The following is a 13,678-nucleotide window of genomic DNA, read 5'->3' as shown; positions in this document are numbered from 1 at the left end:
ATACAGCATGTAAGATTACAGAGCTGCAGTCTAAAACTAGCCATGCATTTTACACCAATCACCGGGACCAGCCAACCATCTCATCTGTATAGTGGCGTCCCCACAGATGATGGATAAAGGGAAAAGAGAAATTGGGCATTTTTGGATTTCAACTTCGATAGCTTTTAGTTCTCAGGAAGATGAAATGCTGCCAAAGGAATCTCCCCATTCATGTGTATTGGGGAGATTGTAAAAGAAGCTGTTGATCAAGTTAGGGTCACTTATCAGTTCTGTGCCCTAATATTGGCAAATCATCTTCCTGTCATCCTGACAACATACAGCCCAAATGTGATGTGAACCTACACATCACCCAGTTTCACACAAGCTTATTTTGTTTCCTTATTACATCTGCTTTTAGCAAACTTTAATATGGAGCTAATGTTAACCTATAGGGCTAGTTATAGGGCTATATAAAATGTGTGCATATTTGAAAAATGCAGCATTCACTACTTTAATCGGTTTTATGGATGGAACATGCTCATTGAAGTCTATGGAGAAAGATTGAAATATTTATGTATCCTTATTGCATCAATATTTTCAGTGTAATTCACTTTTCTGTCTAGGAGACTGCCCATCAGTATTTACTGTACAAAAATAATGTATTTCATATGTATATTACAAATGTATACCCATATGCTTGTATAAAGCAAGCCCTTGTGAGCTATCACATTGGGGAGATTTTCAAAAACGACTTTAATTTCTGTTCCAGCGATATTATTCACACATTTTCGCGGCCAAAAATTTTTTTTGTTGCAGCTGTATATGATTTTTTTTGCGCCATCTCAGAAAATTCTAGTGAAAAACATCTCACAAAATATTCCATGGATACTTGTGCCCAGACAAGCGATAACTGTATAAGTAAAACATTTCTGAGCTTAAATGTGAGTGCCGGTGCAGTGACCAAGAAAAAAATAAAATAAAATATATATTTTTTTTTAATGACAATTTTTCAATAATAATATATATTTTTTTAAATAATTACTTAAATAACACCTTTTCCCCCAAAAAACTAAGAAAACAAAAGCAATAAAACTACAACCATTTATGTGATTTCTACACTATCAAAAAGCTGGTGTGAAATTTTTGATGTAAACTGGACTCTTACCCCTTTGAAAATATCATGTAAAGCAGACAACATACTTTGACATGCCCACTTTTACAAAACTGACGTGAACAGTGTAAACTGAGGCACAAAGCTCTTTGAAAATGTTGTCGCTACTTTTTGCGGCAAAATTTATTTTATTTTTGGCGCAAAATTCTTGGAGAATCTCCCCAATTGTGTAAGAGAAATACAAGTGAAACCCGAAAAATTTGAATATCGTGCAAAAGTTCATTGTATTTCATTCATGCAACTTAAAAGGAAAGGAAGCATGAAGTGCTCCAAAATCTCCTGGTAGACGGATGCATTGACCTGGACTTAATGAAGCGCAGTGACCAACACCAGCAGATGACATGGCTCCCCAAATCATAGTAATTGAGGGGCTTTGGGATTTTAATGAGCTGTAACCATAATCGTCACAATTATCTTGCAATTATCTTGCTTTGCATGTAATGAGTCTCTCTTATATATTAGTTTCACCTTTTAAGTTGCATTACTGAAATAAATGAACTTTGCACAATATTCTAATTTTTGGAGTTTCACCTGTTTATGAAAAGCCCTGCTCTCCAACACATGTATGGTGGCTTGCCTTTAAAACTGCCACTCTTTTTGTTATTACCAGATGTCATGCAATTGGCTAATACTCGCTATAGACTATGTTTACTTTACAGATATCTAGCAAACACAATGGAAGAGGATTATGAAGAAGCCAAGTATGAAATCTTCCCGTGGGCATTAGGAAAAAATTGGAGCAAGCTCTTCACAGGTTTTCTGACATCAAGAGATCATTTATGGTCTAGAGTAAACTACAGGGCAGCTGTGAGCAAACGCTGCTGTGATGAGGCTAGTTACTACTCTAATAAACTTTCCATAAGGCTGTGAATGCACCACATCTGCACCCTACAGACATCTCAACCAAAAACCTATACCCATGTCCTTTTCCTTCTTTAGACTTGAAAATTTTTCATTATGTATATCACATTACTTACCCAGAGTAAAATCCTTAATTATACTCCAAAGCTGTACTCATTAGGCTAAGTTTCCACTTGTTTTTTTTTCTGGCAGTTTTTGGAAAACCGCCACTGCAGTTTTTGAGCCAAAGCCAGAAGTGTATTCAAAAGTGTAACACTCACGTTTCTGAAGACAGGAACCCCGGTGGATGTGGATCCGCTGGACCTGTGTGGCAGATGACTCGGACCATACCAGGGAGCGGAGTCTAAGGTGCCGCTGGTTTTCACCAGAACCCGCAGCAAAGCGGGTTGGACTTTCTGCGGCAGGCGACACCCAGGTTGCTACCCCTGGCACGGCTCGACCACATAGGCGGCTGAGGAGATGCGAGGCACAGGAGGGATAAGGCAACTCGTAGTCTCGATAGCAGAAGGTCAGGGCAGGTGGCACAGAAGCGTAGTCTAGACGTAGCAGGAGGTCAGTAGAGAGATCTGATACACGGCAAGGCAATACAGAGGAACACTTTCTCAAATGCACAAGGCAACAAAGATCCGACAGGAAACTGAGGAGGGTGGAGGAATTTATAAATGAGCCACAGGTGGATTACACTAATGAGCATACTGGCCCTTTAAATCTTAAAGCTCCAGCGCCTGTGCCCTAGGGGACGGGGACACGTGCTCCGGTAGCAGAGAGGCAGAGGCAGGAGAAACACCCGGAGAGTGACGGACTGGGGCTCGCATGAGGTAAGGGGACCATGCACTCACGGCCAGCGTGTGTCGCCGGAGTACATAACGTAACAAAAAGGAATAGGACATGTAAAGGAAGGACTTATACTTCTCCTCCCTTATGGATCCACTTCTGACTTTGTCTCAAAAACAGCAGTGGCGGTTTTTCAAAAACTGCCAGAAAAAAAAACAAGTGGAAACTTAGCCTTAGGCTGGAATTCAGCCAAAAAAACGCTGCAGCCAGATGTTAGCTGTAAATCAATTAAAATAATTAAAACTCTTTTTCAACTTTTCCTTTTTCAGTTTGGCGTTTTTTTTATCCTTTTGGCGTTTTTTTCACTCTTTTTCAGCTCCTTGGTGGTTTTGCAAAATGGCAGCATGCTGAGCCTATGGCATTTTTTCCCCCTAGTCTATGGGAGTAAAAAAAAACGCCAAGAAAAAGTCATGTGGGTTTTAACTTTGGCGTTTTTGCAGGTGTTTTTTATTCTTTTTTGGACTTTAGCGATCCAAAAAAGTGGTGGAGATACCTTTATTAATAACATTTTGTAGGGTACCATTAAAAAAAATAATAATAATAAAAAAGATACAGTAGTGATGGAAAAAATTGTATTTAATAAAATATATCTTTTTCATAACAACATTTTTATAAATTTTTAAACAGGGATCATTTTATATGTGTGGGAAGGGCACTAAAAATGTAGCCGACAATAACAAAAATATAGTGTGTATGTTATTCTTTATTTTTAACATTTTTTTAGGTAGTACTACTACTCCCAGCATAGATTACACTGTTCCATGATGGGAGTAGTAGTACCTGTACTAATTGACAGATCGCCCTGGGTCTGTTGCGATCCTTCTGTATAATTTATAATCTTCTATGTTCCCCTGCACTGCTGTATATATACACCTATTCATATTTCCAGCAGAGAGCTGGGATTGGCCAGATGGTTCCAGCCAATCCCAACCCTCTGAGGGAAATATGAATAGGTTTATATATTCCTCAGTGCAGGGGACCATAGAAGAGCGGCCGCTGCATCTATACATTATACAGGAGGATCACAGCAGGTGTCAGGAGTGACACCTGCTGTGATCTTTCCTTAACTGCAGGAACTACTACTCCTAACATGGAGCACACTCTGCTCCATGCTGGGAGCTGTAGTACCTGCATTAATAGACAGATCGCAACAGGTGTCAGAAGTTACACTCGCTGCGATCTGTCTATTAATGCAGGTAATACAGCTCCCAGCATGGAGCAGAGTGTGCTCCATGTTAGGAGTAGTAGTTCCTGCAGTTAAGGAAAGATCACAGCACGTGTCACTCCTAACACCTGATGCAATCGTCCTATCTATTGCAGAGATGTGGAGCGGCTTTCTCCTGCGCTCACATCTCTGCACTATACTTCAGCCACTCACTGATATGAATAGAACATCACTCCAGGGCCGGATTAAAGTAGGGGCGGATGGAGCGGCAGCTCCAGGCCCTTGCGTTAAAATAGGCCCTGCGGCCCGCACAAACGGCCCGCACAGACCGACTGGTGCCCGCGACTGGTGCGGACTGGTGCCCGCGAACAAAAGTTTGCGGTATGTGAAATTTGTATTGCCCAACGCCCGGAACTTGCAGTTCCGGGCACCAGGCAGGTAACTTCTTCAGGTATTTAACCCTGCTTCAGGCGAGCAGCGTTAAATGCCAGAAGACTTCACTCCCCTCCCCTTACCCCGCCCTCCTCCCCCAGTCTCCGGTTGGCCGGCCTGAGTCTGATGAGGGACGTTGCGCATGCGACGTCCCTCCGCAGACCCGCGCAGGACATCAGTGACGTCACTCGATAGGCCGCCGGCGGAGAGGAGAAGCGCAGCGCAAGACTGGTAAATGTGTCTATGTGTGTGTCTGTCTGTCTGTCTATGTGTGTTTGTCTGTGTGTGTCTGTCTGTCTGTGTGTGTCTGTCTGTCTGTGTGTGTCTGTCTGTGTGTGTCTTTGTGTGTACATTTGTGTGCATTATAGGTAAGGGGCGCATGAGACCCAGCCTCACCCAGCTGCTACCTCCAGTGGCCCCCAGATAATTTGAGTTTGAGACCCCAGCTCTATCACCTCCGTGCTGCCAGTGGCAGATCCAGGGGGGGGTCAATGGGGCAATTGCCCCCTGAGATTGTTGCCCCTCCTGTACTATAGCATGGTGGAGTGGGAGCTGTCAGCTGTTCCACTCCACCATTCCCTCACATTTCTCACATGCTGCTGCATTCTTGCAGTGTGAGCCGCAGGGACGCCATCCACGGCAGGCCGGCGCCCGGAGATCACCTCCCCGCAGCTCTCACACTGCAAGAACGGAGCAGTGTGTGAGAAATGTGACAGCTGGAGAGAGGTGCTCGAGCGCCGTATGGTACAGGGGAATTATTAAAACTTGGCGGGAGGGGAGGCGGTGTGCATGCACAGAAAAGGGCAAATTATAAGTGAGGGGCACATAACGGGGGCATTATATGTCAGGGGCACAGGACAGGGGGCATTATATGTGAGGGGCACAGGACATGGGGCATTATATGTGAGGGGCACAGAACAGGGGGTATTATATATGAGGGGTACATGACAGGGGGACATTATATGTGAGGGGCACAGGACAGGGGGTGTTAAATGTGATGGGCACAGGACAGGGGGTATTATATGTGATGGGCACAGGATAGGGGGGCAATATTTGTGAGGGGCACATGTCAGGGGGCATTATATGTGAGGGGCACATGAAAGGGGCCCCCCCTGTCATGTGCCCATATAATGCACCTATAATGCCCCCCTGACATTTGCCCCTTACTTATAATGCCCCCCTGTCCTGTGCCCCTCACATATAATGCCCCATGTCCTGTGCCCCCACATATAATGCCCCCTGAGGGGGCAGGGCATGGGGCATTATATTTGAGGGGAACATATATATACTTTGATTAAAAAAAAGGCCCATCACAATCTTCAGCACCAGGCCCATGATGCTCTTAATCCGGCCCTGTATCACTCATATTTCCCTCTGAGAGTGGTGATTGTCTGCCACCATCCGGCCAATCCCCACTCTGGGCAGAAAATATGAATGAGTGATGTTCTATTCAAATCACTGGCCGGAGTATAGTGCAGAGATGCGAGCGCTGTATAGAGCCGCTCCGCATCTCTGCTATGTTATGGATGATTGCAGCTTGTGTCAGGAGTGACACCCAGGGCGATATGTCTATTAGTTCAGGTACTACTACTCCCAGCATGGAACAGTCTGTTCCATGCTGGGAGTAGTAGTACTACCTAAAAAAATAAAAAATAGAGGGGAAAAAGTGAAACACACACTTGAGAAAAAATTTATAAAAATCTTGTTATAAAAAAATAAAAGTTTCGTTAAATAAATTTTTTCCCATCCCTACTGCATCCTTCTTTTTTTTTTTTTTTTTGTACCCAATAAATTTTGAAAATAACACCAAAGGGGCCAAAAATGCAATTTCCACTCAAATGCAAAAACGCCAGAAAAAATGTCAGACGCAGGAAATTGCACTGGCGTTTTTTTACATCACATTACTTATCCTGTACTGATCCTGAATTCTATCCTGTATTATACTCCAGAGCTGCACTTACTATTCTGCTGGTGAGGTCACTGTGCATACATTACATTACTTATCCTGTACTGATCCTGAGTTATATCCTGTATTATACTCCAGAGCTGTACTCACTATTCTGCTGGTGAGGTCACTGTGTACATACATTACATTACTTATCCTGTACTGATCCTGAGTTATATCCTGTATTATACTGCAGAGCTGTACTCACTATTCTGCTGGTGAGATCACTGTGTACATACATTACATTACTTATCCTGTACTGATCCAGAGTTATATCCTGTATTATACCCCAGAGCTGTACTCACTATTCTTCTGGTGAGGTCACTGTGTACATACATTACATTACTTATCCTGTACTGATCCTGAGTTATATTCTGTATTATACTCCAGAGCTGTACTCACTATTCTGCTGGTGAGATCACTGTGTACATACATTACATTACTTATCCTGTACTGATCCTGAGTTATATCCTGTATTAAACTGCAGAGCTGTACTCACTATTCTGCTGGTGAGGTCACTGTGTACATACATTACATTACTTATCCTGTACTGACCCTGAGTTATATCCTATATTATACTCCAGATCTGTACTCACTGTTACGCTGAGCGCTTCGGGTCCCTGCTCCTCCCCGAAGCGCTCGCGGCATTTCTCTCCCTGCAGCGCCCCGGTCAGACCCGCTGACCGGGAGCGCTGCACTGACATTGCTGGCGGGGATGCGATTCGCATAGCGGGACGCACCCGCTCGCGAATCGCATCCCAAGTCACTTACCTGTCCCGGTCCCCGGCTGTCATGCTCTGGCGCGCGCGGCTCCGCTCTCTAGGGCGCGCGCGCGCGCGCCAGCTCTCTGAGATTTAAAGGGCCAGTGCACCAATGATGGTGCCTGGCCCAATCTTCCTGATTAGTTTCCACCTGTGCACTCCCTACTTATACCTCACTTCCCCTGCACTCCCTTGCCGGATCTTGTTGCCTTAGTGCCTAGAGAAAGCGTTTACTGTGTTTGTCCATACTGTGTACTTGACCTCCTGCTATTGCCATATTGACTACCATTCTTGCTGCCTGCCCCGACCTTCTGCTACGTCCGACCTTGCTCTTGTCTACTCCCTTGTACCGCGCCTATCTTCAGCAGTCAGAGAGGTTGAGCCGTTGCTAGTGGATACGACCTGGTTGCTACCGCCGCTGCAAGACCATCCCGCTTTGCGGCGGGCTCTGGTGAAAACCAGTAGCAGCTTAGAACCGGTCCACTAGCACGGTCCACGCCTATCCCTCTCTGGCACAGAGGATCCACCTCCAGCCTGCCGAATCGTGACACTCACTATTCTGCTGGTGAGGTCACTGTGTACATACATTACATTACTTAACCTGTACTGATCCTGAGTCATATCCTGTATATTACTCCAGAGCTGTACTCACTATTCTGCTGGTGAGGTCACTGTGTACATACATTACATTACTTATCCTGTACTGATCCTGAGTTATATCCTGTATTATACTGCAGAGCTGTACTCACTATTCTGCTGGGGAGGTCACTGTGTACATACATTACATTACTTATCCTGTACTGATCCTGAGTTATATCCTGTATTATACTCCAGAGCTGCACTTACTATTCTGCTGGTGAGGTCACTGTGTACATACATTACTTATCCTGTATTGATCCTGAGTTATATCCTGTATTATACTCCAGAGCTGTACTTACTATTCTGCTGGTGAGGTCACTGTGTACATACATTACATTACTTATCCTGTACTGATCCTGAGTTATATCCTGTATTATACTCCAGAGCTGCACTCACTATTCTGCTGGTGAGATCACTGTGTACATACATTACATTCCTTATCCTGTACTGATCCTGAGTTATATCCTGTATTATACTCCAGAGCTGCACTCACTATTCTGCTGGTGACGTCACTGTGTACATACATTACATTACTTATCCTGTACTGATCCTGAGTTATATCCTGTATTATACTCCAGAGCTGTACTCACTATTCTGCTGGTGAGGTCACTGTACATACATTACATTACTTATCCTGTACTGACCCTGAGTTATATCCTGTAATATACTCCAGAGCTGCACTCACTATTCTGCTGGTGAGATCACTGTGTACATACATTACATTACTTATACTGTACTGATCCTCAGTTATATACGTATAATACTTCAGAGAACTCACTCACTATTTTTCTGATAATTTTTTTTTGGGGGGGGGGGGGGGAATTTTTGCAGAATGATCAGGATTTTGTCTGTATTACGGAAAAAAAATCCTTGCAAGTCATGTCTAACGACTGAAACTAGCAGCATCATTTATCCTATTATGCCCTTCAGGTCATGTTTGGACCAGGACTTGCAGCCATAAAAAAGATGCTACATTATATTGTGCCTGTATTACAGCAATCTAAATGATTCGTCAGCCTCAGTGTCCTGTTGAAAATAATCAACATCTTACGATATAATTTATATTTTACATGTATGATTATCAGAAAAATAAGAAGTTTTTTCTTGCAGGTCATGGCAATAGCACCGACACACTACATCTGGCAACGTGAACGATCTGAGCAACACAGCGGGGCACTGAGAACTTACAGTAGTAATGAATTCAGCATCCCCCGCGGACCCTGTGTCACACCACAAAACTGTCAAATCTGTGGTAAGAACGGACAGGTCGTGGGCCAGGGCCTGTCAGATAGTTCCTCATCTTCACCTGATACCTCACTACCACTAAGAAAGCAGAGAGTACTATACAAGACTTCAGACTCATCTAACGACAAAATCCTGATTGGCCATCCTCAGTCCTACCTCTGCAATAAAGGTTTGTTTATTTAAAACCTTTCTGAGTTTACATAATATTCTATGCTATTTCAGGGACAGAAAATCTTAAAGGGGTTGTCCTTTTCTGCTCTACTTCAACCATGGGTACGTCTTAGAAATATACAGTTCGACACAAGGGTGCTGGTGCTAAATCCTGATCATCACAATGTCCAATAACTGCATGATGTTGTGGATGTTGATTGTGACTTGGCACCTGCCCCTTCATTTCTCAGAATGTATCCTTGTAAGACGTGCTAAGGGCTCAAGTGTAGCACCAGGGAGCAGAACAGGTAATGCCTTTTATGCTCCTCAGACAACCCCTTATTAAGCCATAACAGTTATGTAACTGCAGCAAACATTTTTTGCAGAGATCGCGGGGGATCTCAGCGTCCAGACCCCTGCGATCAGACATCTTATCCCCTATCCTTAGGATAAGGGATAAAATATGTAGGGGAAGAGTACTCTTTTAACCCAACATGCAGATTTTTCGTTGTGGAATCTGCCCAAAATTTTACAACAAAGGGCAGTACAATAATGAAAGGAGTTTGCCAATTTATTCACAGCATGTCCATCATGAGAATGAGCGTGTGTATATATGTGTGTATATATATATATATATGAATAAGCAGTGCCTGTGAAAGTATGACAAAGTAAGGTCTGAATGGGTTGAGGACCCAGCCACAGCTCACATAATAGTTGGGTAATCCTGCATTATTTTAGGGCTTGGGACACTGAAGCAGCGGATGCATTTGCATGAGTGCATATGCTAGTATGTGGCTGGCACCTTCCCTATTGTCTTTTGGGCCACATGTTTCCTTTGTGCCTAATTCTTACAGGGATTCCAGTCTTGCCGTTGTATCTGTGCAAGAAAAAGAAATAAAAATTCAATTGTGGATTGTAGCATGTCCTAATTATTGCCTACATACCATATAATTTCACTGCAGATTTAATTCATTGCAATACAGTGATTAAAAGTTACAGCTAGATTTCACATTACAATCAGCAATACAATCTACATATAACATGTGGATTGTTTTGTGAATATTGGAAACCATTTTAGGCCCATTCTACAGCATCATTTAAACATCATATTCCAACCTGAGTACATGGCCCTGCTCCTGCTGCAGTTAAAAAAAAGGTGTTGACCATTGGGAAAGATAGTTGTAAAAGAAATAATCTCAGTTTATGGTAACAGCTTATGTACTACAGTATGTAAAACAAAGAAACAGAAGAAAAGGCCTGGAAGCAAAACTTGCTTTGCCACCAAATCTGACTCCATTATAGTTTATGCCCAATGATTCGAGTTTCAGCAACATCCGGACACTTCATCTGGCTGTAACCTGTGATCGCATCAGGTCTTGGGACTGAGACACAATGCAATCTAAACTTTTGAAAAGTCTGGGCAACATGTCATAAGTTGTTACAAATGACAGTGACGCTTTAATCTTCTCTTTTTCTACTTATTTCTTGGTTTTACATACTGTAGTACATAAACTGTCACCTTTTCCCAAAACTGAAATAATTTCTTTTACATCCACATTTTTCTGTACCTGTGTCAGAATCTGTTTCTACTGTGTTGTGAAACAAAATAGATAGTACTCTAGAAAATTATAAGTACAGTGGGGAGGTGCGTAAAACTTAATGTTTATTCTGAGCATTAAAAAGTCACCAAAATTGTGCTCAAGTGAAACCCTAAATTATATATAGAATAAATTGTGGGTTACTATTATTGGTACTAAATTTGTGGTCACCAATAGTAACTATATTTGTATGGCTCCCAACGCGTTTCTACCACAATAACATGGCGTCCTCAGGAGAGACCATATATATTTAATAACAATCCACTAAGCCACTAGGCCAAAACAAACAGGCCATCCATAACATTATGAACCCAAGTCTCCTATAATTCTCATAGGATTACAGACTCAAGTTCCCAGATTCCCACATCATAATATGGGTAAGTGGATCTGAGCACCATACAAAATAATAGAATAATATCTGTATAGAAGGCAGGAACTGTTGCTACAGGTAACTTGTAAGAAAACACACAGAAAAAGAGATCCCTCTGTAAGAACTCCTATAGATATCTGCAACAGAGTAGGGTATAATTGTGGATGTATTCCTCTACTCACAGGTCCACATGCAATCCAGCGACGACCTAGAGAAAAACATACATGCCCTATAAACATTTTTCCACATGCTCGGGTACCTGCAAATAAAGCCACCCGCATTTGTGGTATACTCACAGTTCCTTGCCCAGTCAGGAGAAGGAGAGCGACAACATCCACGTGCCCATTAACATCAGATGAGCACCAGGTCCCTGCATCTTTTTGGGGAAAGGTCCCTCACTATGACTCACTAACAGTACTCTTGAGATGAAAATGTATCTCAAATTGCAATTACTCAGCTTCATTACACTAAAAAAAATAACTTTTTTTTTTTTTTTTAATGGAACGATAAATAATATTCTTATGATATAGGTACTGATGTAATGTTAGGTCTGAGAGCAGGATTTGCGTCAGAGGCAATGAGACAATGGTAATAATATTAACCACTCTGGCAGATGGAACTGGGCTTTTTGGGGGCCTAGGGAACCTCACTTACCCTACACACACTAGATACCACCTAGGCAGGGTGTGACGCCCTAAAAAGGGCGGCCCTGCTCCCGAACCTCCTACTTGCCTAACAGACCCCTATCTATCCCGTGATTCTACTTTTAGACCAGCTACGGTCTCCACTAGCTGCCTAAAATCACCGTTAGAGGGGGGGGGGGGGGGTGCCACAATAAAGAAAGGTTGTTAAAGTTTTTGTTTAAGCACAACAAAAAAATACAACAAACAACCCAACCACCCCTCTCCCTAACCTGTCTATACTCACCCCCAAACATACAATCCGTCTCTACCCCACAAACCAAAATTACCAGACAGATGAAGAACAAAGAAACAAGGAAGCAAAGCATAGGTAAAAAGGAAAGTGGGCGTGTCCACATCCCATAAGGAGACCACAATAGAACAAGAAACACATATAAGCACGCCAGGCACCACCTCAGAAGCCATCCCCTACAGAGACCAAGCGGAGAGCACTCACACAGACAAACCGCACCCCGTACAATGCAAACTCACACACCATCAGGGATTCCAGAGACTAATAACTAGGATCAAACTTCCACACCCAAAGACCCCAAATACCATCAAACTTCCTTTCTACCTTCGCCTTAATGTATATCCACTCCAGACGAACAATAAATTTAACCCGAGTAATCAAATCCGCCACATCCGGTGGAGTAGGTCGAATCCAGTATTGCGCAATCAGTTTCCAGACCTGATACAAAACACTTAGTAGACCTATCTCCACCAAAGAAGGTTCCTGCCCACAACCTATAAGACCAAGAAAACACAATTTTTGAGATAAGGTCACCCCAAACAATGTCCTTATAAGATTGAGCACTTCCCTCCAATACATATCTAGAAGGTGGCAGTCCCAGATCATATGCACCAGATGTGCCTCCAAACTACCACACCTTGGACATGCAGAATCAGAACTGACCCCAATTTTGTGGAGGAACACTGAAGTCTTATACACTCTATGCAGGAGATATAGCTGGGACAACCTATTAGACTCAGACAAATATGGAGTCAGCGACAGTACACTGGACCACTTCTCATCAGTCAGAGCGCCAATATCCCTCTCCCACTAATATCGAACAGTTAAGGGAAATTTTTCATAGTGAAAACTCAACAATTCTCCCTACAGCCACGAGATGACCCCAGCCGACTCCCGTTTTCTGACCACCGAGTCCAAAACTCTATTAGAATGGATAACCAGCGAAAGGGACCTACATTGCGTCTCTATACATGACGGAGCTGTAAAAACCTGTAAAAGGAAGAATGCAGCAAGGCAAACTCCTGTAAATCACCGAAAGAGCAGACTACACCCTGAACAACAAGTTGCTCCAAACTACACAGCCCTTCCCCACCAAAAGCCTGCATCCATAAAAGAGTAGTAATCAGGCAAGCCAGGGTTACACCACAGCGGTGTAAATTTAGTGCAGCCAGTAAGTCCTAATAGTTTACGCGTGTGACCCCAGAGCTTGCATAAAAAATGGGTAGAGGCATAGGAATCAGGAGGTCTAGTAAGAGCACCAATCTTGAGCATGTGAAGCGGGACCCGACCCTCATGTTTTGCCATGAACAATCTTCCTGTAGGGCCTAACATGCTAGCATGTGCCCAACCCAGTATTTGGTGCAATTGAGAGGCTAAAAAACTATAACCAAGGATTGGGAAGGGCTAAGCCCCCTGAACACTTTCCCCTTTGAAGCGTTTCCAATCTAATCCTGGCAGAATCCCCTCCCCATACCAGCTGCCTGAAAAGACGCTGGATGCGCTGAAAGTGGTCCATCGCAATCCATACTGGGGAATTTTGTAAATGTATAATAATTGCGGCATCAATACCATTTTGGCCAAGTTTGTCCAGCCAA

General features: G+C 43.2%; 1 protein-coding gene across 3 annotated transcripts in view; it reads left to right on the top strand.

The window, feature by feature from the left end:
- The window catches only part of SPDYA (speedy/RINGO cell cycle regulator family member A), a 54,050-nt gene that overhangs the window by 37,979 nt on the left and 2,393 nt on the right, over positions 1-13,678 (top strand). For 2 of the 3 annotated variants that reach the window (XM_056568570.1, XM_056568571.1), the window contains exons 5-6: positions 1,792-1,981; positions 8,898-9,201. In XM_056568570.1, coding sequence (XP_056424545.1) covers positions 1,792-1,981; positions 8,898-9,201 — 494 coding nt within the window. The remainder of the gene's footprint in view (positions 1-1,791; positions 1,982-8,897; positions 9,202-13,678) is intronic. The other variant, XM_056568572.1, reaches the window with a different exon arrangement.

This window comes from Hyla sarda, chromosome 3 (assembly GCF_029499605.1).
Source record: "Hyla sarda isolate aHylSar1 chromosome 3, aHylSar1.hap1, whole genome shotgun sequence".
NCBI lineage: Eukaryota > Metazoa > Chordata > Amphibia > Anura > Hylidae > Hyla > Hyla sarda.
The sequence above is the reverse complement of the archived record's forward strand: the minus strand, read 5'-3'. Positions and strand labels throughout refer to the sequence as shown.